General features: G+C 42.1%; 1 protein-coding gene across 1 annotated transcript in view; it reads right to left on the bottom strand.

Annotated features, from left to right (window-relative positions):
• Positions 1-27,011, bottom strand: part of TRPC6 (transient receptor potential cation channel subfamily C member 6) — a 226,089-nt gene that overhangs the window by 39,581 nt on the left and 159,497 nt on the right. The window contains exons 6-8 of the mRNA XM_040426299.1: positions 18,715-18,948; positions 13,558-13,822; positions 11,912-12,107 (exon numbers count right to left, since the gene is read on the bottom strand). Of these exons, the coding sequence (XP_040282233.1) occupies positions 11,912-12,107; positions 13,558-13,822; positions 18,715-18,948 (695 nt within the window). The remainder of the gene's footprint in view (positions 1-11,911; positions 12,108-13,557; positions 13,823-18,714; positions 18,949-27,011) is intronic.

Here is a 27,011-nt window from a genome sequence, read left to right as displayed (position 1 = left end):
TTGGCAACCAAATTGACATGTGCAGAAAATATTTATTAAATCCCCATAAAATACAAGTAATAAAATTTATAAGAACAATGTAGCAATAATATACAACATTACAGTCACATATATTGTGGTAGATATGATCGATACTATATTCGATAGAAATATTCAATAAATTGAATGGTAGAAAATTCTATGTTGAAATATTTGATAGAATATTCAATACCACTCAATAGTGTCGATAAATTCAATAATATATATCACACCAAAAAACTTCAAGTATATGCTGTTATTTGGGAAAGAGAGGGTATTATCTTCTAGAGCTCTATCCCAATTTGGGAAACTGAATGTCACTGAAAATGTTGTAGGTGTATTCACTGGGAGCGCAATATGTTCATAAAGTGTCCACAGGAATCCTGATAATATGAAAAGTCTCTTATAGCATATCCTTTTATGGTCGATATGAGCTTTTAATCGAAGAAAACTTTAAATCGATATTTGGCTTACCGTCTAGCGTCTGCTGTCTCCCTATTGCTTCAATGGAGCTTTAAATATTTGCCGGCTTATTCAGTCGCTCCATACAGCAAGCTGGTTTAGATTTTGCGGGAGTTCCAAAGATCGCGGGAGTTGCCACTCTGTTCCGCAATTTCCTTTGGTGCAGCTTTCGACAATAAGAATAGTTAATCCTTTACTGTAGAGATTTTCTTCTGTATGGCCATACAGTATTATCGGAGGCTTTTCAATACAGGTACATCACTTGTTTCACCATACGCGTTTCGGGTAGATTCACTCTCCCTTCCTCAGTGGTCGAGTGTCTGCCTGCTCTGCCTCCATTTTTATCCATTCCTTTAATTGCTTCCCAAATCTCGGACACCTGTTGTTCATACTACTCCCAGTTGGCAAGGGAATCCTCCCACATAATCAGGGGATAATTCTATACAGCCTTGATTTTTTATTTTTTTTTACTTGCAGTTTCCATGCGTTTTTTTGGGGACACATGCGTTTTTTGGCCCAGATATCCCAATTGGTGTGATATATCATTGTGTGAAATATAAACTTGATATCTGATTGCTAACACTTATAAAATGACTTTTTATAATAAAATATTATTAAACAAATTTTCAAGATTAAAATATCAATATATTCATATCGACCTTATAAGGATATGCTATAAGAGACTTTTCACATTATCAGGATTCCTGTGGACACTTTATGAACATATTGCACTCCCAGTGAATACACCTACAACATTTTCAGTGACATTCAGTTTCCCAAATTGGGATAGAGCGCTAGAAGATAATACCCCCTCTTCCCAAATAACAGCATATACTTGAAGTTTTTTGGTGTGATATATATTATTGAATTTATCGACACTATTGAGTCATATGAATATAGTGTCGATCATATCTACCACAATATATGTGACTGTAATGTTGTATATTATTGCTACATTGTTCTTATAAATTTTATTACTTGTATTTTATGGGGATTTAATAAATATTTTCTGCACATGTCAATTTGGTTGCCAAGTGTATGAGTGCTCGCTCATTATCCTATTATTAATACAAACTAGTGCAGTTGCCAATGGTAACCAATCAATACCGTGCTATCACTTCCTAGCCATCACTTTCAGGAAGAAAGTTCGAACCTGATGGGTTGCCATAGGCAACACCGCTAGTGCTGTATTTTGTACAGTATTTACACAATTTTGGTTGTGGCGGTGTTGCCCTTGGCAACCAATAAGATTCTAAAATTAGTAGATGAAGAGCAGATTTCTCTCAGGGGGCCTCTGCTGTCTGTCAGTGGAAATCAACCCTATTCCAGTAACTATTGCCCGTATTAGGGTTGTGCTATCGGCTAACCTTCTGCTACCGGCATCCCGCTGATCACATGATCAGTCACATAACCACTGGGACCACACAGGTGCTGCCCCTATCCCATTGATTATTGGGGCCCAACACCTTTGAGAAGTTTGGGCCCAGGGGAAAGATGATACTGGCTGGCTTCCTAGAAGCCATCGTAGTCTCCTGATGTGTCAATAAAAAACTGGGTAGTTTGTTAAATAATCCACCCAGTTTTTAAAGGGAACCTGTCGCCAGTTTTATGGTGTCCTAACTAAGGGCAACATAAATAAGTGACAGATTCTCTTAGCAAAATGCTGGGTCATCTTCTTTAATTGACCCAGTCAATCTGCCAACATCTTGTATTGAAAAGCTCCAGCTGATAATGATAAGTCATGAATATTCACGAGCTCCTGACTCTCCCCGCCTACCTGCTGCTAAGTGACAGTTATTTTCCATATGAATCAGCAGCAGGTGGGCAGGGGAGTGGCTATAGCTCTGAATTAAATATACGCTGGACTCAATGACATCACGCTGGACTCAAATCAGCTCATTAGCATGCGGCATCTTTGTGTGTATATTATGAGGTAACCATCTGTCACACCAGTAAGTGAATACATCTAAGGTACTTTTTAGTAGTTAATGATTGTATATAATTAGTTAGATTATAATCAAATATCCACATGACAGGTTCCCTTTAAATAGATATAGGCTGGTTGAAATGCTGTGCTAGAGGCCCACCTATGTCAGGGGCCCACCGGGGGATCCACCTGTTCCCTTGTGGGCCAGTCCGAGCCTGCATAGGTCTCACAACAAGTGTTTTTTTTTTTGCTACTGGCGTATTGGTTAATTAGATGGCTTTTTTGTCTTTCTAGCTTTTAAAAAAAACTAGCATGTTGGAGCTCTTGGCAATTTTTGCAGGCATTTTCACATCTTCTCTAAAAACACTAGTGAAAGGACACCGGCATTTCTACAAGGCGCAGACATTATAATTAAAGTAGGCACATCCTCTGGCAGACCGTGTGCCTAGTTTTACTTCGATAAATCTCCCCAATGTGCCTGGTTTATCAGTGAATTAGTACATTTCCTTGTGACAGATTCCTTCTATCTACCTCTCTCTCTCTCTCTCTCTCTCTCTCTCTCTATCTATCTATCTATTTATCTAATATCTATCTATCTATATCTCATATCTATCTATCTATCTTGAGGTGGTACAGTCGTCTTCTGATGTTGTAGAAGGTCTTTCATGCTTTGTCTTTCAGCATCTCAATGGCTGATTTGAAGATCCCAGTCTGGTCAATTATCAGGCCCAGGTAGGTGTACCTGTTGGTGGCTGTAAGAGGGCGGTTGTGTAGCGTGAAGGTAGGGGGCCTGGCTGAGTTTGTTTTCCTTCTCTCGAATACCACAGTGTTGGTCTTTTTTAAATTGATGGGAAGGGCCCATGTGGTGATCAATTTTTCCAGAATGACTAGCTGGTCTTGGAGACCTTTCTCAGTTGGTGATAGTAGGAGAAGGTCATCCGCATACGGAAGAAATTTCACCTCAGTGTCATGGAGGATGAAACCCTGTGTTGAGGAGGACTCCAGAGCCGCTGACCGCTTGTTGATGTAAATGTTAAAGAGAGTTGGACTGAGGCTGCAGCCCTGTCTGACTCCTCGGCTCTGCTGGAAGTAAGTCGTAAGTCCTTTTCCCATTTACCTTCACGCTGCATCAGTTTTCTGTGTAGGAGCTTTTGATGATGTCGTATGTCTTTCCTCCTATTCCGCTCTCCAATCCTGGGTGCCACACCGAGTCGAAGGCCTTTTTGAAGTCCACAAAACAAGCGTATATCTTTCCCTGCTTTGTGTTGTGGACATGGCTCTGGATGAGGCGGTGCAGGGTGTAGACGTGGTCTCTGGTGCGGTGGTTTGGCATGAACCCTGCTTGGCTTTTACCGAGTACATTGTGCTGGGTGAGAAAGCCGAGGATTCTCTGGTACAGGATATTGTTAAATAGTTTCCCCAGATTGCTGCTGACACATATCCCTCTGTAGTTGGCCGGGTCATACCTGTCCCCGCTCTTGTGTATTGAGGTTATGACACCTTGGTTCCAGGCATGAGGGAAGTAGCGAGCACTCATCACAATGATGTACAGTTTTGCTATGGCTGCCTGTATTGCTGGTGGGCTGTACTTAATCATTTCGGGTGGGATGCCATCTGTGCCGCTGGCTTTCTTACCTCTTATGGTTGATATTCTCTCTGATATCTCCTGCAGTGTTATGGGTGAGTCTAGAGGGTTTTGGAAATCTTTAAGTATCTCTTCCATGCTCTTTAGTTTTGACTTCATTTGTTCTTGGTCTGGGTTATGTTCTGCTTTTGAGATGTCTCTGTAGAGGTCTCTGAAATACTGGAGCGTTGCTTTTCTTCTCATTTGTGCCCAGGTGGTTCCATAGTTCCCGGAAGGGGTTATCTTGGAGGGCATCTTCAAGCTGTGTAAGTTTGGTTGAGGTATATTCTTGCTTTTTCCTTCTGAGGAGGGTTTTGTATTGCCCCTGCGTTGTGTCGTAGACTTCCCGCAGGTTGGTGTTGTTGGGATCTCTATGCTTTTTATTTAAGGCCGATCTTAAAGTTTTCCGTACAGCTTTGCACTCCTCATCAAACCAAGTGTTGAGGTTATCTTCTTTTTGCTTCAGGTGGCTGTACTTTTTCAGGTCAGCCATTTTTGCCATGCTGTAAAATATATTAAGGTCTCTTACAGCTTGATTGACTCCTTCTGTGTTTATCCCAAACACCTTGTTGTTGAAGTAGTAGAGCATCCCTTGGACTTCTGGTTTATTGTGCACTTCTTTATATTTCTGAGCTGATATCTTGGACCACTTATAAGATGGAGGTAGTGTGAAGAGCCCGACCTGCTGAGGTGTTTGTCCTCGTGGTTTGTTTGTGGACTTAATATATAGGGATGTTTGGTTGTGATCAGACAGGTGTGATTGTGGGCTGACTATGAAGGCACCAATGTTTGCAGGGTCCATGTCTGTGATGACGTAGTCCACTACGCTGCTACCTAATTTGGGAGTTTAATGTTGTCCTTCCTAGAGAGTCTCCCTTGGTGTGACCGTTGAGGATGTGGAGTCCTAGGCTTCAGCAAAGATTCAACAATTTTCTTGCCACTTTTATTTACCGTGCTGTCGTAACTGTTCCTCTCTGTATGTTTTGAGCTGTCGCTGTCAGTCTGTGCTCCATATATATAGATGTTTCCATCTGTGGTCAGTTACTCTATTTCCCTGCCTGTTCTGGCATTGAGGTCTCCCATGATAAGGACTTTGCCCAGGGTTTGATAGTGGGTGGCTTCCCTTTGCAGGATCTCAAATCATTCTGGGTTGTAGTAGAGGGACTCAGGTGATGGTATTTAGGCCGCACAGAGGTAGATGTCAGACTGAGAGGTGAGGATGGAGCGGTCTATTCTGATCCAGATGTGGCTGTTTCACCGTTTCACTGGTCTTATCTGCTCATGGAGCTCCGCTTTATACCAGACTAGTATTCCTCCCGAACAGCGGCCAAGTTTGGTGGTTTTATTAATCAGGGCCGGGACAGAGATTTCCCTGTATCCAGTGGGCGCCAGGGACTCTCTCTCTGCCTTAGTCCATGTTTCTAGAAGGATTTGAATATCTATGTTTCTCAAAATCTGAGTGAAGTCTAAATCATTTACTTTACATCCAAAGGCTGACGCGTTCAGATCTTGGATGTTTCAGTTGCTGATTATAAAAGATGTCATAGCGGGTCTATCTATCTATCTATCTATCTATCTATCTATCTATCTATCTATCTGTCTCTCTATATACTGTATATCTCATATCTATCTATCTATCTTTTTTTTTGCAGACCTTTCTTTCTGAGGAACTATTATTCTTTGCTGACAACAAGTCTGTCTTAAAATAAGACTTCAAACACCTTGACATCTGTTCATATTTGGACGCTAGATCCAACAATGTTTATTTTTTTGTGCTATTTTCTGGCTTCGGTGCCTGCGCCCAGTCTTGATGCCTCCCTTTGATAAAGGTTTTATTTACCGACTGACACCGAGCAGACCCTGTAGATGTGACAAACCTACTTCCACCTCTTCACCTTCGTCAGTTCCTGGCAGCCATCGAGTATTCCTATTACAAGTGCGGCGTTTTATCATCGGCTGATTCTTATTGATGCTTGTGACTTTTGTAGCATTGTTTTATACAGACGCCGACCAAGCTGCAAACCATCGGGAATGACTTCAATGAGCCAATGTTCCTGGCGTTAATTCACAGGGCCGCAGTGATTTTTCAGACCTGATGTGTACGTTATAGAGCGGCACCAATTATTTTTAGTTCATTGGAGAAGGGAGTGGAGATAATCTGGTGCGACATAAAGTACCTTGTAATGATGTGATCACTATGTGTCATCTCCTCCCCGTGGACTGATTAATAGTCCCCAAAGAGTTTGTTAAATGACATGTATCTGTCACTTCTCCGGCTGAAGAAGATGGAAAATTGGATGTGTACGGATATAAATACATTGAGCACAGCGGGAAAGGGCAAGGACGTCAAATCTGTCTGTAAGGGCTTGTTCACACGAACGTAAGGGCCCTGTGCCTGTGCTGCGGGCCGCAAATTGTGGTCCGCAATGCACGGGCACCGACCGTGGGGCAGCCGCATGCGGATCGCAGACCCATTCACTTGAATGGGGTCCGCGATCCGTCCGTTCCGCAAAAAGATAGTACAAGTTCAATCTTTTTGCGGAACGGAAGCACGGAACGGAACACCACAGAAGCACTCTGTAGTGCTTCTGTGGGGCTCTGTTCCGTGCTTTCGCTCCGTTCCGCATCTCCGGATTTGCAGACCCATTCAAGTCAATGGGTCCGCATCCGCGATGATGCGGAATGCACACGGCTGGTGCCCCGTGTATTGGGGAACTGCCGTATGTGACCCGCAGCACAGGTACGGAGCCCTTACATTCATGTGAACAAGCCCTAATAAGGTTTCTGAATTTCAGAGTTTGAGACATATTTACGACAATGTCCCCCTAAGAATTAAATACAGTAATATCTGAGCAATGAATTGTGCTCCGATGCCCCTGAAACATCTAAAAACCAAAAGAAGCAACTTTGCAAATTATCTTCATTAGAAATCTCATCCCCATAGTTCAAAGGCTCCAGTGGTTCATAAATTTATGGTATATTGAAAAATAATCAATACCCTCATCGATCCCTTGTTCCAAGTTTGACACACAGGAATAACAGGAAATAGCAGGAGAATGATCGTGATTGGCTGAGTAGTGAGGGTATCGATTTTTTTATACCATTCTAGCCATTTGTCTAATTTTGGCCTGCTGAACCCCTTTAAAGGGGTTGTCCGGGTTCAAAGCTGAACCCAGACATACCCACACTTTCACCCAGACAGCCCCACTAAGATGAGCATTGGAGCAGTTCATGCTCCGATGCTCTTCTTTGCCCTGCGCTGAATCGCGCAAGGCAAAGGCATTTTCAGGAGATCTGGTGACATACCTGTAAAACGGCTAGGGCAGCGCTAAAGCCGGCCCATCAGAGCCGGGGACGTCACCGAGCACACTGCTGGGCGGAAGCTTCCGCCTAGCAGTGTGTTATTATAAATAAATAAAAACTTGCCCTGCGCTGTATAGAAATGCTCCGATGCTAATATCAGAGGGGGCTGCCTGGGTGAAATTCTGGGTATGTCCGGGTTCAGCTCTGAACTCCTTTAAAGGGTATGGCTATTTTTTTATTATTGCATTCTACTCATTTTTGGCAAAAATAAATAAATAGATTTTTCAATTTCCAGCTGTTTTACTACAGGGGTTAATAGAGAGTGTATCTGCAGACTATCAGTTGAGTTCTGTCATCCTGCAGAGCCGTCTGCTCAGTCTGTACCCTGTTCTTTGAACGTTTGACAGCTTATAAATACTCATTACAGCTCAGTTCTTGTCACGCTGATAAGAGTATGGCTTAAATAAGTGTTTATGAACTTCAGAAGATCAAAGATTACACCGTTAGGCCTATTTCACACAACCATTTTTTTTCCGTTTATGGGCTGTTTTTTGCATTCCGTATACGGTCTGTATACGGAACCATTCATTTCAATGGTTCCGCAAAAAAACGGAATGTACTCCGTATGCATTCCATTTCCGTATTTCCGTTCCGTTGAAAGATAGAACATGTCCTATTATTGCCCGCAAATCACGTTCCGTGGCTCCATTCAAGTCAATGGGTCCGCAAAAAAAACTGAACACATACGGAAATGCATCCGTATGTCTTCCGTATCTGTTCCGTTTTTGCGGAACCATCTATTGAAAATGTTATGCCCAGCCCAATTTTTTCTATGTAATTACTATATACTGTATATGCCATACAGAAAAACGGAACAGAAAAATGGAACGGAAACGGAAACAAAAAAACTGAACAATGGATCCATGAAAAACGGACCGCAAAACACTGAAATAGCCATACGGTAGTGTGCAAGAGGCCTAAAGAGGACCTTTCACCTGGATATCCTTAATCTAATTATTACTCTACCTTATAGTGCGGCCCCCACTGATGTCTTGGCACTTTTTTTTTTCTAAAGAGCCCCCCGTCCGTCCGCTGTGGTCCCCGTATCTTTTGGCGCCTCATATGCTAATGAGGCGACTCGGTTACACTAGGCGTGGACTTGTATCTCTCCTGGGCGCGGTTATCTTCTCCCTGGCTGCGAGCGCGTCCAATCAGAGCACCCTGCTCTTAGCCAGGGAGAAGGAGCTCAAGTTCTCGCGAGAATTGCAGCTCCTTCTCCTGCAAGAACTTGAGCTCCTTCTCCCTGACTCGCAGACTTCAATGGGAGTGTTTGGTCTGCATCATGGACCAAAGTAGTGCATGTTTCTGACCCATAGGCCTCATGCACACAAACGTGTGCACCCAGTTGGCCGCATTGCGGACCGCATTTGCGGATCCGCAATACACGGGCACTGTTCCGTGTGCATTCCGCATCACAAACGCGGACCCATTCACTTCAATGGGTCCGTGAATCCGGAGATGCGTAATGGTGCGGAACGGAAGCACGGAACAGAACCCTACGGAAGCACTACGGAGTGCTTCCGTGGGGTTTCGTCCCGTACTTCCGTTCCGTAAAAGATAGAACATGTCCTATCTTTTTGCGGAACGGCCGGATCGCGGACCAATTAAAGTGAATGGGTCCACGATCCACTGCGTCTGCCCCACGTTGGGTGTTCGTGCATTGCGGCCCGCAATTTGTGGGCCGCAGCACGGCCACGGGGAGCACACATTCGTGTGCAAGAGGCCATAGTCAGTGGAAAACCACTGATGTGTGAACAAACACATTGAAGTGAATGGATTAGCGTGATTCACTGACATGTAAAAGAGGCCATATCTGTGAACTCCTGATAGCTCATAAACACTTAAAGGGAACCTGTCACATTAAACACAGTGTCTCAGCTGCAGGCTGCATGTTATAGAGCAGGAGGAGCTGAGCACACTGATATATAGTTTTGTAAGAAAAGATTTACTAAAATCTGTTTTTCGGTCATCTAAATGTCTGTTTATTCAGAGCTTTAAAGTGAAGAAGGCGGTCCTATCAGTGATTGACAGTCTTCCCTCTATGGCTGTGTATACAGACCTAGCTGTCAATCACTGATAGGACCTCCTCCTTGACTTCAAAGCTCTGAATAGACTGAAATTTAGATGACCGAAATACAGATTATAGTAAAACTTTTCCAATAAAACTATATATCATTCTGTAAATATGTGGAGTTTGTCAGCTCACCTCCAGTGAGTGCACACGAATCAGGCCGCTTCAGCCTTCCAAAATATCCAATAAAAGGCAAATCCAGCACTGCAATAAAATGTAATAAAATGTAGCGTTTATTCCATATTTGTTGAAATGCGATACATCAAGTCCAAGTGTAGAAACATCACACCGCCTGACGTGTTTCCGACCCCTCCAGGTCCTTAGCCGTAGATAGTATATGACTAAGTACCTGGAGGGGACTTGATGTATAGCATTTTAACAAGTATGGAATAAATGCTACATTTTATTACATTTCATTGCAGTGCTAGATTTACCTTTTATTGAATATACACTACTCACAAAAAGTTAGGGATATTTGGCTTGTGGGTGAAATTTCAGGATGAAACTAAAATGCCCTCTAACCTTTACAGGCGAACTTAATTTCTGAAAAACTTCTGAATGCACATGTCAAACTGTTCAATGTTTCAGTACTTTTTGCACAACTTGCTGTTCTCCAACAATGAGCTTAACAGCAAAATTCTTAACAGCTGTTTGGTAAATTTCCTGGTTCAATTAGATTTGGTAGTTAAACAGTCCTCCTCATCATGCTGTTCACTTTTTGACATCATGAGACCAAGATGACACCTAACAATTGATCAACAGTACCTCGTCATTGCGAGGCTTCAAGCAGGATGTTCTCCGACGGAAGTGGTCACTGAGCTTAGAGTGTCACAGAGTGTCATCAGCAGTTGCAACAGAGATACAGAGAGACTGGAAGAGTCACAGAAAGGCATAGTGGACGTCCTTTGACCACATCCCACACTGATGACTGCTTCATTGTGAACAATGCCCTGGGGAACCGAGGCACTCAAGTGTCACGTCAGACCATTCGTTTACATTAGCATGATCTGCCTGCTAGACGACCTGCAAGGGTACATGACCACACCACCAGGCACAGGCGTCATCGTCTTCCATGGGCTAGGGAGCATCTACACTGGATGAGGCACCAGTGGGCCTCAGTATTGTTCACTGATGAAAGTTTATTCACGCTGAGCAGAAATGATGGCTGCCAACTATGTTGGAGACGTCAAGGAGAGCGCTATGCATCAGCCACTGTTGTCATCAGACGAGCCTTTGGTGATGGTGGATAGTGTGGGCAGGTGTGTCTAGTCAATACAGAACTGCCCTACACTTCGTGAATGGTACAGTGACAAGCCCATACTACTTGAATAACATCATTAATCCAGCGATTGTGCCTCTCATAGAGGTCACATCATTAGGGAATGGCTGCTCTTGACTGGGTTATCTCAAATGGAGTGGCCTGCACTTTCTCCAGACCTGAATTCCATTAACAACCTATGGGATCAGCTGAGTCACCATGTAGAGGCTTGTAACTCTGTACCCCAGAACCTCAATGACCTGAGGGCCTCCCTTCAAGAAGAGTGGGATGCCATGCCTCAGACATTAGGTAGAATTTTGAACAGCATGAGACGCTGTTGTCAAACTGTAATAGATGCTGTAAAGGCCACATGATTAAAGGTATTGAGACATTTTTGTGGGGGTATACCCACCACTGTTGTTGGCTTCTTTTTCAATAATTTGTTTGAGTTGAGGAAATTACCATTGCATGCTTCTACTTAAATGCCTGACTTTCATGATATAATATCACTGGAGCGGGAACTTTTTAAGTTTTCCATAAATTCCACCCAAAAGCCAAATATCTCAAACTTTTTGTGAGTAGTGTATATCAATCTGCTCAGCTCCTCCTGCTCTATAACACGCTGCCTGCAGATTGTACTGCATTTCTTGGTCACAAGGTCACTTTAAATGATGCTGCTTGTAGACTACTCACCAGATCTTGGTAGACCTAATAATGGTACACCTGTAACTATGAGGGGTGCAGATGCAGAATTTGTCCCTAGACCATAGTGCCTGGGGGAGCCCAAAAGCCTCTCTGTTACCTAAGAGAACACAAGTGTCACATTATAAATGGTGCATGGTGGGGCGGAAGCCTATTTCAAGTGGCTCTAACAACAATATACAGTAATTGCCCATATTTACTAATGTAGGGGCATCTACTGTAGATTGTGTCGTAAACTGTGCAAACAACGCAACTGTGTAAATGGAGCATCTAGGAAAATTATCTGCCCCATTTTTCTTAGGTAAAGCTAGCCTTATGTACGCACACTGGAGCCACTATGGACACAGGCACTATTATGTAGAACATTTTATGCACTACAGCCTGTGCTTTTATGTATAACTATTACTACTAGTCCTCGCAACTAATTATTTATCATCATACGATAATTATCTATAGTTTTTGGGGGCCACCATTGACAATGCTCACCTCAATCTCCTGGAAGGAGCTGTTGATCATGGCGATCAGCATGTTTAATAGAACAATGACCATAGTCACATTGTAGACCCCATACAGGACATATCCAATATTTTCTATAAATTTGTGTCCGTAGTTGATGACAACTGACTTCACTTCAGACAGTCCAAATATAGCCCAGAATAACGTCTTAAAGCTTTCTTCAACTCTTAAAAGAAGAAAAAAAAATAAGAAAATCTTAATCAGCTTGTCATCTCTCGGTGGAAATTCAGCAATGTTTGACCATAAGTAGTACAATTTTTTCTGGGCTGTGGTGACATGAACTCTATGGCCCGCAAAAGGCTTATATTACAATGTCATAAGACGCTTTGTAATGATAATTGACTACATTCTGGTGTAGAAAACAAGTAGAGCAGTGTTTCATTGTACAGATGTTGCAGAGCTGATGTAGCAGAGCTGAATTTCCTATTTAACTCGTTGTGGGGTGCAGTCTGTGTGCATTGTGATTAGAATGAGTTAAAGGCATTCTGGCACCAGAAAATTCACTGGTGCCTTGTAGGACTAGCTCAGCTGAATGTAATGATACCTTTCACTTGGCGACCTGTTACTTTATTCTGGAAACAAGTACTTTTAGTCCATATGCAAATGAATAGTTAAGTGTACCCAGGGCAGGCCTAACACATTCTGTACACCCTTGCTCCTCCTGCTTCCTCTGCCAGAACCTCCATCTCCTTTGCTTGACAGAGCCAGGCTAGATGACAATGCAGGAACCTGGCCCTGTCAATCAAAGAGAGGAAGAGGCTGGCAAAGGAAGCAGGAGGAGCAAGGGTGCAAAGAGTGTCTTAGGCCTGCCCTGGGTGCACTTAACTGCTCATATGGATGAAAAAAACTTTTTCTCCAGAATGAAGCACCGGATCACTAAGTGAAATGCATTACTATATTCAGCTGATCTAACCCTAACAGGCACTTTTTAGGCCTGGTTTAATAGTGATTTTTTTTCCTGGCAGACTAATTTTAAAGGGGTGTAAAACTTAAAGAGTTATTCAGAATATGAAAACCATGGGTACTTTCTTGTTCACAGGTGGCGTGTGGTGTTGCAGTTCAGTCCCACTCACTTCTATAAAGTTGAGCGGCAGTACCAGACACAATCAGTGGACAAGTGTGGTGCTGTTTCTTAAAGAAGGTAGCTATTTAAAAAAAAAAAAAAATCTTGACAGCCCCTTCAAGCATCTTTCTAACATAGCTTACCAAATTTCAGCTTTTCACCAATTTCAAAATTTGCTGTCGACAAGTGGAGGAAGAAGTTCAGTACTGTCCCCTTTGTTCCACAGGCCCCATATCAGTCACATGAGGTAGATGTGTGACCCATGGTAGAAATGGGCCGGTACTGAATTACTTTCTCAGCTTGTCGTGACACTACATGCAATGCTGATATATATTTATATAGCTCCCTTTGAATTCAGTCTATGCAAGTCCATATGCAGTTAGCTCCCCCTATTGGTGAACCGATGCAGCCATAATATTATCAATCATCAAGTCAGAAAAACAGAGCCGCCCTGAGATGACAAGGCAGAGAGACATTTTTCTTCCTTATAACAATTGTTAAATCAGAAGTCATCCGTAACTGGCCTGTTGTAGTAAATGAGATAAACTCTTACGTGGTGAAGGCGTCATTTTGCTTGGCTCCAAGATAATAAGAATAGAGGTTAAACATCCCAATCATGAAGGCCACAAAGACCATAATAAAGATCACCATGAACTTGAAGATGTCCTTCACCGTCCTTCCCAGTGAGATCTGTAAGGGTCCAAAGCTTTCATTGGCTGGTAGAATATAGGCAATCCGGGAGAAGCTTAGAACAACAGCAATGGCGTAGAGGCCCTCAGAGATGATTTGAGGATCTGATGGCAGCCATTTTATTCTAGCTAGAAGGAAGGATAACAAGAATGAGATATATGATATATTATCAAAAGCAATAGAAGAAAATGTCAGCATCAATGTTAAGTCAAATGTCTATGTTGGTCACCCAAGCACTACCTTTGGTTGAAGAGCATCTGCTTGGTGGCTTTTCATGCTGGTTATAATGGCTAACCAAGAGAGATCAATGGATTTTATGACAAAAGGTGCCGTAGATCAGGTTGCTGGTTTGACCCTGGAGGGTGCTCACTGTCTTATTATGTAACCTTTCTGAAGGGCCCGACGCATACTTATCAACGTTGTAGTTGGCAAATTTGGGGAAAGTAAGCTTTACCTTCAGCAACACTCAAAACACACGTCTCCGCTCAAAAATCATGTTCTGAGCGGACACCGAACGGACCCTATTATAGTCTATGGGGTCTTTAGGCTCCATTACGCTCAGTTAGGTCTCAGTTTTCTGCAGAATCCGTCCTTTCCGTTCTCCTGCTCCTCAACGAAGCCGGAGAACTGAAAGGAGAAACGGTGATGTGAACGAGGCCTTATTCATGCAGCTGGAGTCCAGCCAAACGTTCTTCTTAGTCAAGTTACAAAAGTTGCCACTAAATGCTCATTTCAAATAATGCTAATTATGCTATTGCTCCCCAAGCCGTGTCTCGACGCGTTTCTCATTCTAGTGATTCCTCAGGAACCCTACAGCAGAGTACTATATAGGAGCACAGTAGATGAGTAATAACAGGTGCACATGTATCTTTGTTGAGGAGTGAATGGTAGCCTATGAACCTATGAACTATTACTGAACTGTGTGGGGGGGGGGGGGTATAAATTAAGCAGTAAATGGTGACATTCAATTGTGTTGTCAATTTTAAATTAGAAAAGAATGGTGGCATGTAATTAAACACAAAATTGCGGAATAAATTGACCGCTACATTTACTGATTAAAAAAAGCCAGAATTAATTAAATTCTGTATGGCATTAGCTGAGTATTAAATAGTAGTAATAATTGAGCACTAAATAGTGGCGTTAATTGAGCGCTAAATGTCAGTATTTGAGAACAGACGAACTTAGTTAAACTGTGTGTGGTATGAGCACTAAATCAGGGTATTATTCAGCACTTAAAGGGGTATTCCGGTGAGGGTCACAAGAACAGGGGCCCTGTACCCCCTTGCAGACCCCTGAAATTGACAGAGCTGACAGGCATGCGTGCTGCCGCTCCGTTCATTTAGAAGGGAATTCCAGAGATAGCCGAGCTCCGTACTTAGTTCTGTACTCCCATACAAAATTAATGGAGCAGCCGCACACATGCCCGACTGGCTGCTCTGTTCATTTCAGGGGGCTGCAAGGGGGTACAGGGCCCCCCACCGATCTAATAGTTATTAATGTAACTGGAATATGCCTTTAGTAGAAGGATTGAACAGTGTTTTGGGGTACTAAATACTGTCACTATACAAATAGAGGAAATCCCAGATCCATCCGCTTTAGAGGTGAGGCTTCCCTGTGAATGTTGGAAACTTTTTTTGTTGCCTTTTTTCTTTTTATACTGTATTATTAGTGAATGCCAGTGGTGTACATTTTATGGAGGCAGACCGCGCAGCTCAGGGAGGAAGGGGAAGCCTGGCACTGAATTTATTTTTCTGTTCCCGGCATAAGAACACTGCATTTTCATGTAGCTACCACTAGGAGGAGCTCAGGGCAAAGAGATTTTTACTGCTTCCATTGCAGTCAATGGTAACTGCATAATTTCCTATTTACTTAGATTCTTATAATGTTGACAGATTTATAATACACTGTATGAGGGAATCCACAGACACAAAGCTGCATGGGGTGAATCATCAATACATCTATGCCAGTTGTCTGGTGTAAGTCAACTGAGGAATATGGTATTCAGAATAAGCGTCATGTTTATGAAGCACTTGTTCCACTTTTTTAATAAAATTTCTTCTGCTAGATAAAAAATAAATAAAGAAAATCATAAATTTGTCAGAAATTACTCTGGGGAGTCATGCTTTGCATTCCTTGTTGCCTGGAAGTGTTTGACAGCGTCCATACAAAGCTTTGCTATGGAGCCCTATGTGTACGCTCCCGATAAATGCTTGATGTATGAATAGGAGCTAATGGCCAGACTCTAGTGTAATAAGCTGTCGGCAGTTCGCCAAAAAACATCACAATTCTTTGACTATGGGATAGTGAAAGGTTAAGATGTATAGTAGGGAGGCTGCGAGACAATACCCTAAATTGGGTGTCCAAATATCTTTTCTAATTATTCTCCAGGCACATAGACCGTATTGCATTCTGCCTCCTTTATTCCCAATTTATTTGTATTGAGAAATGATTTCAGTGTATTCACAATCACTGATTGCCTTTGAAGTAACATAAAGTAAATCCAATTTGATAGACGGTTCATTTCTCGTAATATGTGAGAGCCAGGGAAGGAAAGATTGCATCTCTAAAGTCTTTTTTAGGATTTCACGCTGCTGCTCCTCTAATAGAGGCTGGGATAATAGATGCAGATGCTTATTACAATGCACACAGTAACTAAGCCCTAAGCAATCAGTCAGACAATGGGACACGTTCATCATAATAAATGGAGAAAATGTAACAGCCATGTGACACATGAGCAGGACAGGATCTGGTGCAAGTACTGTATACTGGTGTGCACTTCCATAACTCCATCATTAAAGGGGTCGTCTCACTTCAGCAAATGGCATTTATCATGTAGAGAAAGTAAATACAAGGCCCTTACTAATGTATTGTGATTGTCCATATTGTCTTCTTTGCTGGCTTGATTCACTTTTCACATTTTACACTGCTGGTATCCGAGGGCTGTGACCGGCTTGCAATCCAGCAGCAGTGGCCGTGCTTGCACACTATAGGAAAAAGCATCGACCTCTCAGAGGGCAGGACTGTGAGAGCTCACATGTGAGAGCTCACAGTTTCCTATAATTACAAGCTTTGTTGTAATTATTGGTGCAAGATGAAGAGAATATTTCTTTTATCATTAAATTAAAAATGCCCATACACATATGAGCAAAGTCTGCAGAAACTGACGATTTCGGTGGGACTGGCTGACTGTATTATGTGTATGGCTGTGTGCCAACACTCCTCTAACAGAAAAGGTCGGGGGAAAGAGGGATCAGGCCAACATGCCAATCCTTTGTTCTCAAGGGATATAATCCCATGACAGAGGTGACGTATTTGCCTATCCTCTCTGAGAACATATGCAAGCTTGTCCAAACCAAATGTGCATGTGTATGGGGTGGTGGGAAAAATAGATGTAGGAGTGTTTGGCCGTCAGTTATTAAAGGGTATGGACATCTATAATCCAGCTGTATTGTACTGCTGGAAGTCTAGATAATTGTTGCAGCAGTGGATGCTGAATCACTGTGCCAACCAACTGGTTTGACATTAGGTTAGTCCTAAGGGTGTTATCCTGGCGGTCGTCTGGTTTTCACCTTTTAACTCCAAAAGAGGGATCTGGCCTTCACTGCAGGGGACCCACCAGGCTGCTACCTCTTGAAATAGTCTCGGTGTGGTTGGCTGCTGACCCAAGGGGCTCAGAGATACCGGGGTGAAACGACAAGGGATCATGCAATACTCAAAATCAGAAAAAAGGCAGAGGTCAGGGCAGTCAGAGTTTGTGCAAATCTGTGAAACTAATCCAAGATTAGGAAGGCAGCAAAGGGCAACATGGTAAAGAGACAGTGGTCAGGTCAGGCAGCACCTCTGCTGTCAGAGTTAGTAAACAGGCAGAGGATGGTACATGGGCAGACAAACAGGAACAGCACACAGTCAGACAACCTAAAGCTCAGGCGACCTCCCACCAGGGAAGATGCCTTATATACCTTGAAACAGTCAGCCTTAGGCTAGGGAAGAATTAGGGCATGTGCACGTTAGCCCGTTAATAGCCAGGACGTGCGCTCACACCCTGTGATCGGGGAGAACGGACCAGACAGAGAAGTGCAGGATATGGCCTGCAGGAGAAAAACAAAACTCCATCAGCAGGACCTGCCATGGGGCGAGGATGAGGAGAGGCAGCAGGAAGGACAGGGAAGGTAACTAATGCGGCACCAGTGTACAAGCTGGGTACAAGCTGCCATGCTAACAATAAGGATAGGGTGGTAACACTGTATACACTACATGTTATGCTCAGAGCTATGGCTCTGTATGCAGCTCCTGAGCACTCTCTAGGTCTCTAGGGTACTCCATCACTTCCTGGAGACTTTAAGGATGGGTTTCCCTATGGCAGGCATGGAGCTGCAAAACCACAGTACATTTGTGAATTGTCACACTTTCTTGCCAAGTATAAGTGAAGTGCATGCTTTATTGTGTTTCATTTGTACTTGCTACTAAGTTGCAGCAATTTTCTGTAAACGACTGGTTTTGCCGCAGGTGTTCAGCTATGCAGAACACTAACACCCTGAAGCTGCTACCTGGAAACTCAGCCTAACAATCTGAGATTTCTCTGTCAATTGACTCCCATTCATTTCAGCTGCCATAAAGCACCCTCCTGCTGTACTGACTAAACAGGAAATATAGGAAGGAAGGGGAGTGTCTCAAATATGGCCGCCCCCAGGAAGGCTTTATAAATAAATAAAAAAATTAGATACAACACTTTATGAATGACCAAACATGATTTCTCTTTTACAGACTTACAGCTCATTAATGAAATAAAAATTAAAGGAGTTGTCCCCGAATAACAACTTATCACCCATACACAGGATAGATCATTAGTGTCTGAATCGTGGGGATCCGACCACCAGGACAACCATTGAACGAGAGAGCGGTGGTCCTGTGTTCCACATTCGAGTGGAGCAGCATCTGAGCATGCCCCTTCATTCAAACTAATTATTAATAAAAAAGGTAATTTCCATGAGTCTTGAATTATGAGTTAAGGACTACTTACCTAGAGTATAGTATTTTATTTCAGGAGGTAGGGTGGCACTTGCCACATCCTTGATGCTCTCATCATCATCAACATAGTTCTGCGCCCGGGAGGCATGCCAGAACGCCATAAATCTAGCAATGAATGATGCTGCAAAGATGGCCAACATCCCGAAATCCAGAATATTCCAGAGTTCAAACATGTATTCCCTGGGCCCTTGTGACCAAATTTCTTTACATTCAGACCAGATCATGCCTGCAGAAAGTCACAATAAGATCCTATTTAGAAATACACAATTAACGTCAAACACTTGAGAAAGAGGCTCAGTTACTAAACATAGCCCTAGAAACAAATGCAGCCTAGTCTATTTCAAGAGGATGTAAATCATTTGGGATAGGAATGCTTATGGGGTGGGGAGGGGGGGAGGAGATGGATGCGTAAATATTATGACTAATGTTGGAGATTTTTGGAAGCTACTTTAACATAACGTACTGCAAGGAGAGGACAATCACTAACAAGGCAAACCTGAAAAATGTTTACATGGTATTTATACTGTTAAACCCTTAAAGGAGAAGCCTTCAGCCCTGTCCTAGATACAAGTCATTAGATCACATTAATGGAGACCTTTTTAGAAAATTACACCGACAGAGACCACATCATAACATCTTTTTGATGGACACCAATTAAGCAAATCACATTGATGGAGACCACATCAGAATATCACATTGATGGGGACCATATCACAAGATGACACTGATGGGGACCACATCAGAATATCACATTGATGGGGACCATATCAGAAGATGACACTGATGGAGACCACATCAGAAGATCACATTGATGGGGACCATATCACAAGATGACACTGATGGGGACCACATCAGAATATCACATTGATGGGGACCATATCAGAAGATGACACTGATGGAGACCACATCAGAAGATCACATTGATGGAAACTATATCAGAAGATCACATTGATAGAGACCAAATTAGAAGATCACATTGATGGAGACTAGTGATGAGCGGCAGGGGCAATATTCAAATTTGTGATATTTTGCGAATATTTAGGCGAATATTCTCCATATATTCGAGAATTCATTATCTCCAGTCATTATTTTCTTGATTGCAGATATCGGCAATTGAAAAATTCGCATTACGAAAATTTGCAATCAACACTACTCCTAAAGTCAAATTAGAAGATAGCATTGATGGAGACCAAATACGATTACATTGATGATGACCAAGTAAGATGATTACAAGTGATAGAGATGAAATACGGTACAGAGATCCTGTTGATGGAAATTAAGCCAGAAGATCACATTAATGGAGAACAAATCAGAGGATCACATTGATGGAGAACAAATCAGAAGTTTGCATTGTTTAAGACCAAGTAAGAAGATCACAGTGATGGAGTAAAATCAGAAGATCATATTGATGGAGCTCAAGCCAGAGAATCACATTGATGGAGACTAAATCAGAAAATAATATTGATGAAGTCCTTTACTCCTTAAGCTTGGACCATCACCAATTTCCAGAACATCAGGGCTGAGACACCTTATGGAGAGCCAGAACCCCTTATGTTCCGGTTTCAGCTACAGTAAATGTCTGACAGATGATAAAGGGGTTGTCTAACCAGGACAACCCCATGCTATGAGGCTTCTGAAACCTGCCAGTTTGTCCACATGTAGTGCTAATCTATGATTGCCATAAAACATCAAAAGTTAGAAACACTCTTTGAGGTGGACCTTCACTAAAGTTAATTAGGATGTCCTTTATAATATTTCTAATCCCTAAAAATATATAGACAGAGATTGACCTATGTAAACAATTCCTGTAAGAGATCCACCTTTCACTGGGGAGGCTTACACTCTATACCACTGATTGTGAACCTTAGTACCATGGAGATGTCCTAAGAATGTTTCATTCTTGCTAAACCCCTTGGCTTAGATTTGTAGAATGACCAGGTTTCAAGGAGCCCCAAGTTACCAGAGAACCCTGGATGAGAATTGCTTCTCTATAGTTTTGGAAACTGACCAGAGCTCGCAAATGGGAGATTATTTTTTACAAGAATGACAATCAATATGGCTGCACTTCCTGTCGTAACTTTTTGAACAAATGGCGTCCACTTGCTGATTTGGTCAAGCGGTCACTTTTCTGGGTTAAAATCCTCTTTAAGAAAAAGAAACCCACTGTTTACTGTAGCACAATGTATGGTCTGACACAATAAACTTGGTATAAGCTTAAAACTCCATTAAGCAGGGGTCACCGGGACAGACGAGACCGGAGGACAGGCGGCTGCACTTTCATTAAGTTGCATACAAATGTTATTGAAATGTCAGTTCTCTGGCAGCTCCCTTCCTTCTGACATGAAATATCCCTGAGCGTCTGCTTAGTGTTGCTTGCAGGACAGATCCACTGACACACGATATAAACCTCCATCTCCTGTCAAGTGTTCCTGCCAGCCCTTTTAATTGAAGTTTTGTGGCAATGAGCATCAAAGGAGGAGACTTCAGAGGATGTCTTACGACTTCATACTGCAGTATTCCTAGCATTAACCTCCTTCCATCTGTTTATTACATCACCTTAGAGAAGATATTTTAGGGAAAGGCACTCTGGATATACTGTTCATGTTAATCCCCTTTATGAAGACAGAATTAAAGGAGCATTCCCATCCATAGTATGTGCCATTAATGTGTAATGATAGGTGGGGTCCCCACACTGATTCAATGCCATTGTCAGGGGGCACCTTTGACATCATGATCAATGGAGAGTCCTTTCCGTTGAAATCCTTGGAGGTTATAGGAATAGTCAAGCAAAAGGGTTGTCCCATCTGGGAAATTTATTGCATATCGATCCCATCTCTGATTCAGTCTCAAGATCAGGGGCCCACCATAAATGGACAGCACAGCTATGGGACTTCCGAAAATAGCCGAATGAGCACACATTATACAAGCTATTTTTCCGTCCCCCACTAGGTCACCTTCCTGGATTCAACCCTGGGTAGAGGCACTATACTTGGTAGTAATAGTAGCAGGCCAAAAGCCTAGTCTAGTTAATTCAGTCAAATTTATTAAGAGCAAAGCCTAAAAATGGTGCTTTAGCCTCAGGATGTTCCCCTCAGCCTAGTCCTTAAAGTAGACAGGGATTACTGCTCGGGACCCACTTCCATGACCCTGCAGAGGATGGCAGCTCCCGCTACCATGATTAATTCATCTAAGTAGGCACCATGCTGACCTACATGTATCATCCTCTGGATCAGGGAGCTGGACGATCAGCAGATCGCTGCCTTTTTTCAAAGATTAGAAGACACCCATTTAATGGAGTATTCTGGTTATATGAAACTTAAGGTAGGGGATAACTGTTAGCTTACTTACCGTCAGTTTGGTTGAATTGAGCGACCGTGCTCATGCTCGACCTGCCACTCCGTTCATTTCAGGGGACCTAGCAGGGTAAGAACCCTTTACTGGTGCCCAGTGGTGGTTCCAGTGGTTGAATCCCAACCAATCTAATAGTTATTCCCAATCTTGTGGATAGTGGGTTACTTGATATAACCGGAATACTCCTTTAATGTTCAGATACTGATGTATGAAGGCAAAGAGCATTGATAAATAAACTCCATTGTTTGCACTGCCCCGTTCCACTTCATGCTTTTGGCTTTTTATTCCTGAACTACTGTACAGTATTCTTGATCTTGTCCTTTCAATAAAACTACAGGCCATAAAGAGGACCTGTCACAACTCCTGACATGCCTGTTTTAATAGCTACATGCATTCCCCATGTAATGGGGGTTCCCCCCTGCACAGTCTCACTCTATCCAGTCAGTGCTGCCATTGTCAGACTGTGCAGGGACACCCCCCCAAATGGTTACCACCCCGCTGTACCCTTACTGCAGACTGCTAGCAATTCATTCAGAACTTCTAGTAGAAATAATAAAGGAATGGCACAACATAAAGCCATAAAAATAGTTACATAGTTGATACGGTTGAAAAAAGATATAAGTCCATCAAGTTCAACCAAGGTATAGGTGGGGACGCGAATCCCAGAAGGAAGTGAGACTAAATGTTAATGTTGTTTACTTTTAAGAATTCATCTAAACCCTTTTTAAAACTGTCCACTGTTCCTGCTGTGACCACGTCCTGAGGATGTCTATTCCACAGATTCACAGTTTTTACAGTAAAGAAGCTTTGACGCTTCTGGAGACCGAGCTTTTTCTTCTCCAGTCGGAGGCAGTGCCCCCTCGTCTTTTGAGGGCATTTGACATGGAGCAGTTTTTCACCTTATTTTTTGTACGGCCCATTGATATATTTGTATAGGTTAATCATGTCCCCCCTTAGACGTCTCAAGACTAAATAAATTTAATTCTTTCAATCTTTCTTCATAACTAAGACCCCCCATGCCCCTTATCAGTTTAGTCGCTCTCCTCTGTACTTTTTCCAGCTGCAGAGCGTCCTTTCTATGGACTGGTGCCCAGAACTGAACTGCATATTCCAGATGAGGCCGCACCAGCGCCTTGTAAAGTGGTAATATTACATCCCTGCCCCGCAAGTCCATGTCTTGTTTAATACATGACAATATCCTGGTGGCCTTAGAAGCAGCTGATTGACATTGTGCTATAATTTAATCTATGATCTACAAGGACACACAAATCCTTCTCTATAAGTGACTCTCCCAGTGTTACATCCCCTAGGACATATAAAGCACAGAGATTATTACTAGTGATGAGCAGCATAGGCAATATTCGTATTCGCGATATATCCCGAATTTTTGGCCTAATATTCGCCATCAATTCGTAAATTCTAGAATTCGTGATCTCCAGTTATTATTTTCTTGATTGCAAAAATAGGCAATCTAATATATTCACGATAAAATCTAGAATATTCGCGATTACGAAGATATAGCGCTATAGTCTAGATCTTCGCAAATTCTCGAAGTGCCGATATTCGCAATATAAAATTTGTGATTAGAATATTCGCGATCAACACTAATTATTACTACAAAGATGCATAACTTTATATGTATCCACATTGAACCTCATTTGCCAAGTTGATGCCCAATCACTCAGAGTGTTCAAGTCACCCTGTAGTACATGGACATCTTCCATAGACTGCACAATACTACACAGCTTAGTGTTATCTGCAAAAATAGAAATGGTGCTATTAATCCCGTCCTCTGTATCATTAATAAATAAATTTAAAAATAAAGGTCCAAGCACTGAACCTTGGGGTCACCACTTATAACCCGGGACCATTCTGAATAGGAATCATAGTAACAGTTTATAAGGCTGAAAAAAGACATCAGTCCATCCAGTTCAGTCTGTTATCCTGCAAGTTGATCCAGAGGAAGGCAAAAAAAAAACTGTGAGGTAGAAGCCAAATTTCTTCCCGACTCCAATTAGGCATCAGAATAACTCCCTGGATCAAAGACCCCTCTCTAGTAGCTATAGCCTGTAATATTATTACACTCCAGAAATACATCCAGGCCCATCTTGAACTCTTTTCGTGAACTCACTATCACCACCTCCTCAGGCAGAGAGTTCCATAGTCTCACTGCTCTTACCGTAAAGAATCCTCTTCTATGTTTGTGTACAAACCTCCTTTCCTCCAGACGCAGAGGATGTCCCCTCGTCACAGTCACACTCCTGGAGATAAATAGATGATGGGATACATCTCTGTACTGACCCCTGATATATTTATACTAATAGAGTTAATACTCACGCTTTCTGAGATTTCTGAGATGTGTTATCTAAACTAAGCAAACACCTTCAATTGCTTTTCAATGGCTTTTTTTCAAGATAACACGATGATTTAAGAAATTTGAGTTAAGAGTTTGAGTGCTAACCCTGCTACATCTGTAGTTATTAGATCTCCCCTCAGTCGTCTTTTTTCTAAAGTGAATAACCCTAATTTTGATAACCTTTAACCTCTAACTAGTGATTTGTAAAGTGGCAGGACTATGTTCTCATCACAGGTATCTATGCCCCTTTTGATACAACCCATTATCTTATTGGCCTTGGCAGCAGCTGCCTGACTCTGGTTTTTACAGCTTAGTTTACGGTTCGCCAAAATTCCTAGGTCCTTTTCCATGTCAGTGTTACCAAGTGTTTTACCATTTAGTATGTACGGGTGACTTGCATTATTCCTTCCCATGAGCATAACCTTACATTTGTCAGTGTTAAACTTCAGCTGCCACTTATCTGCCCAAGCCTCCAATCTATCCAGATCCCTCTGTAGTAGTATACTGTCCTCTTCAGTGTTAATTACTTTACACAGTTTAGTGTCATCTGCAAAAATTGATATTTTACTGTGCAAGCCTTCTACAAGATCATTAATAAATATATTGAAGAGAATAGGGCCCAATACTGACCCTTGAGGTACTCCGCTAGTGACACTGACCCAATCTGAGTGTGTACCATTAATAACCACCCTCTGTTTTCTATCACTGAGCCAGTTACTTACCCACATACAGACGTTTTCTCCTAGTCAAATGCTTTGGAGAAGTCCAGATATACGACATCCATTAATTCGCTGCGGTCAAGTCTAGAACTTACTTCCTCATAGAAACTGATTAAATTAGTTTGACATGACCGATCCCTCATGAAGCCATGCTGATATGGCGTTATTTGCTTATTTTCATTGAGGTACTCCAAAATAGCATCTCTTAGAAAATCTTCAAAAAGTTTACCCACCACAGATGTTAAACTTAGTTTCCAGGCTCTGTTTTTTGACCCTTTTTAAATATTGGCACCACAACTGTTATGCGCCAATCCTGTGGAACATTCCCTGTCAGTATAGAGTCCTTAAATATCAGAAATAAGGGTCTGGCTATGACATTACTTAATTGTCTTAGGATACGGGGGTGTATGCCATCTGGTTCCGCCGATTTGTCTATTTTAATCTTTTTAAGACGCTGTACTTCTTTCTGGATCAGACAGGGCACTTTTAATGGGGAATTTACTTTTACATTCTGCATTTCATCTGACCACATTTCATCTGAATCATTGACACGGTCCTTCAACCAGTTTTCAATTCAATGACAAACTATACTTTCCAAGCATATAGACTTTATTTTACCCACTAAACATCTATGAGGGACAGTATTAAAAGCCTTTGCAAAATCCAGAAACACTTCATCCACAGCCGCCCTCTGTCCAGGCTACTACTCACCTCCTCATAAAAACAAATCAGGTTAGTCTGACGACAACTTCTGTCCTTGGTAAACCCATGTTGGTTATAACTTATAATATTATTTTCAGTCACATACTCTTGTATATAGTCACTTAAGAGTCCTTTAAACATTTTCCCACAACAGAAGTTAAACTAACTGGTCTAGAATTACCTGTGGAGGACCTAGATCTTTTTATGAATATGGGCACCACATTTGCCTTGCGCCAATCACCTGGCACTGTACCAGTGCCTAGAGAATCTTGAAAAATTATAAACAGGGGCACAGCAATGAGTGAACTATAAGCACTCTCGGGTGGACCTTATTTAACTTATATTGGACCATATCTACAGTTAGCCAATTGAGTATATTACTGGATGTACTAACAGCCCCAGCACCACAGATATCAGCTCCTTTCTCTTCTTTTGTATATACAGAGCTAAAAACATTTAGTAACTCTGCCTTTTCCTTATCTTTAGTGACTAACACCCCTTTACTATTATTTTGGGGACCTACCTGCTCGAACCTTGTTTTTTTTATCATTTATATATTTAAAGAATTTATGGGGATTTGTTTTGCTCTCTTTGCCACCTGCTGTTCGTTTTGTATTTTTGCAAATATTTTCTCCTTTTTACAGATTTTGTTAAGACTTTTGTAAACTTCAAAGGCTAAGGCTGACCCCTCAGATTTGTATTTTTTAATTGTCCTTTTTTTTGTCATTTATTGCCCTTTTTACAGTAGCTATAAGCCATGGGGGGGGGGGTAATTTTAGCTGTTTATACTTGTTACCTAAAGGAATACATTTTTTAGTGCAATTACTCAATGTGGATTTGAAGCTCTCCCATTTATCCTCAGTATTATTATAGTAAGTAGCTGCACCCAGTCTATGCCCTGAAATGCTGCCCTCAACCCAGGGAAATTAGCCTTTTTAAAATTCAGTGTTTTTGCTCTGCCTGACAGAGTTTACTTCTTATAGTTTAGGGGAAATATAATTATATTGTGGTCACTATTACCTAGTGTTTCTCGAACAGTAACATCCAACAGAGCATCGCCCCTAGTGGGAGCTTCTACAAACTGGCCCATAAAGTGGTCCTGCAGTAAGTTGAGGAATCGTCTCCCCTTTGCAGTTGAGGCAGAACCATGACCCCAGTCAA

This window comes from Bufo bufo, chromosome 3 (genome assembly GCF_905171765.1).
Source record: "Bufo bufo chromosome 3, aBufBuf1.1, whole genome shotgun sequence".
Classification (NCBI taxonomy): Eukaryota; Metazoa; Chordata; class Amphibia; order Anura; family Bufonidae; genus Bufo; species Bufo bufo.
This window is presented reverse-complemented; position numbering and strand designations above follow the sequence as displayed.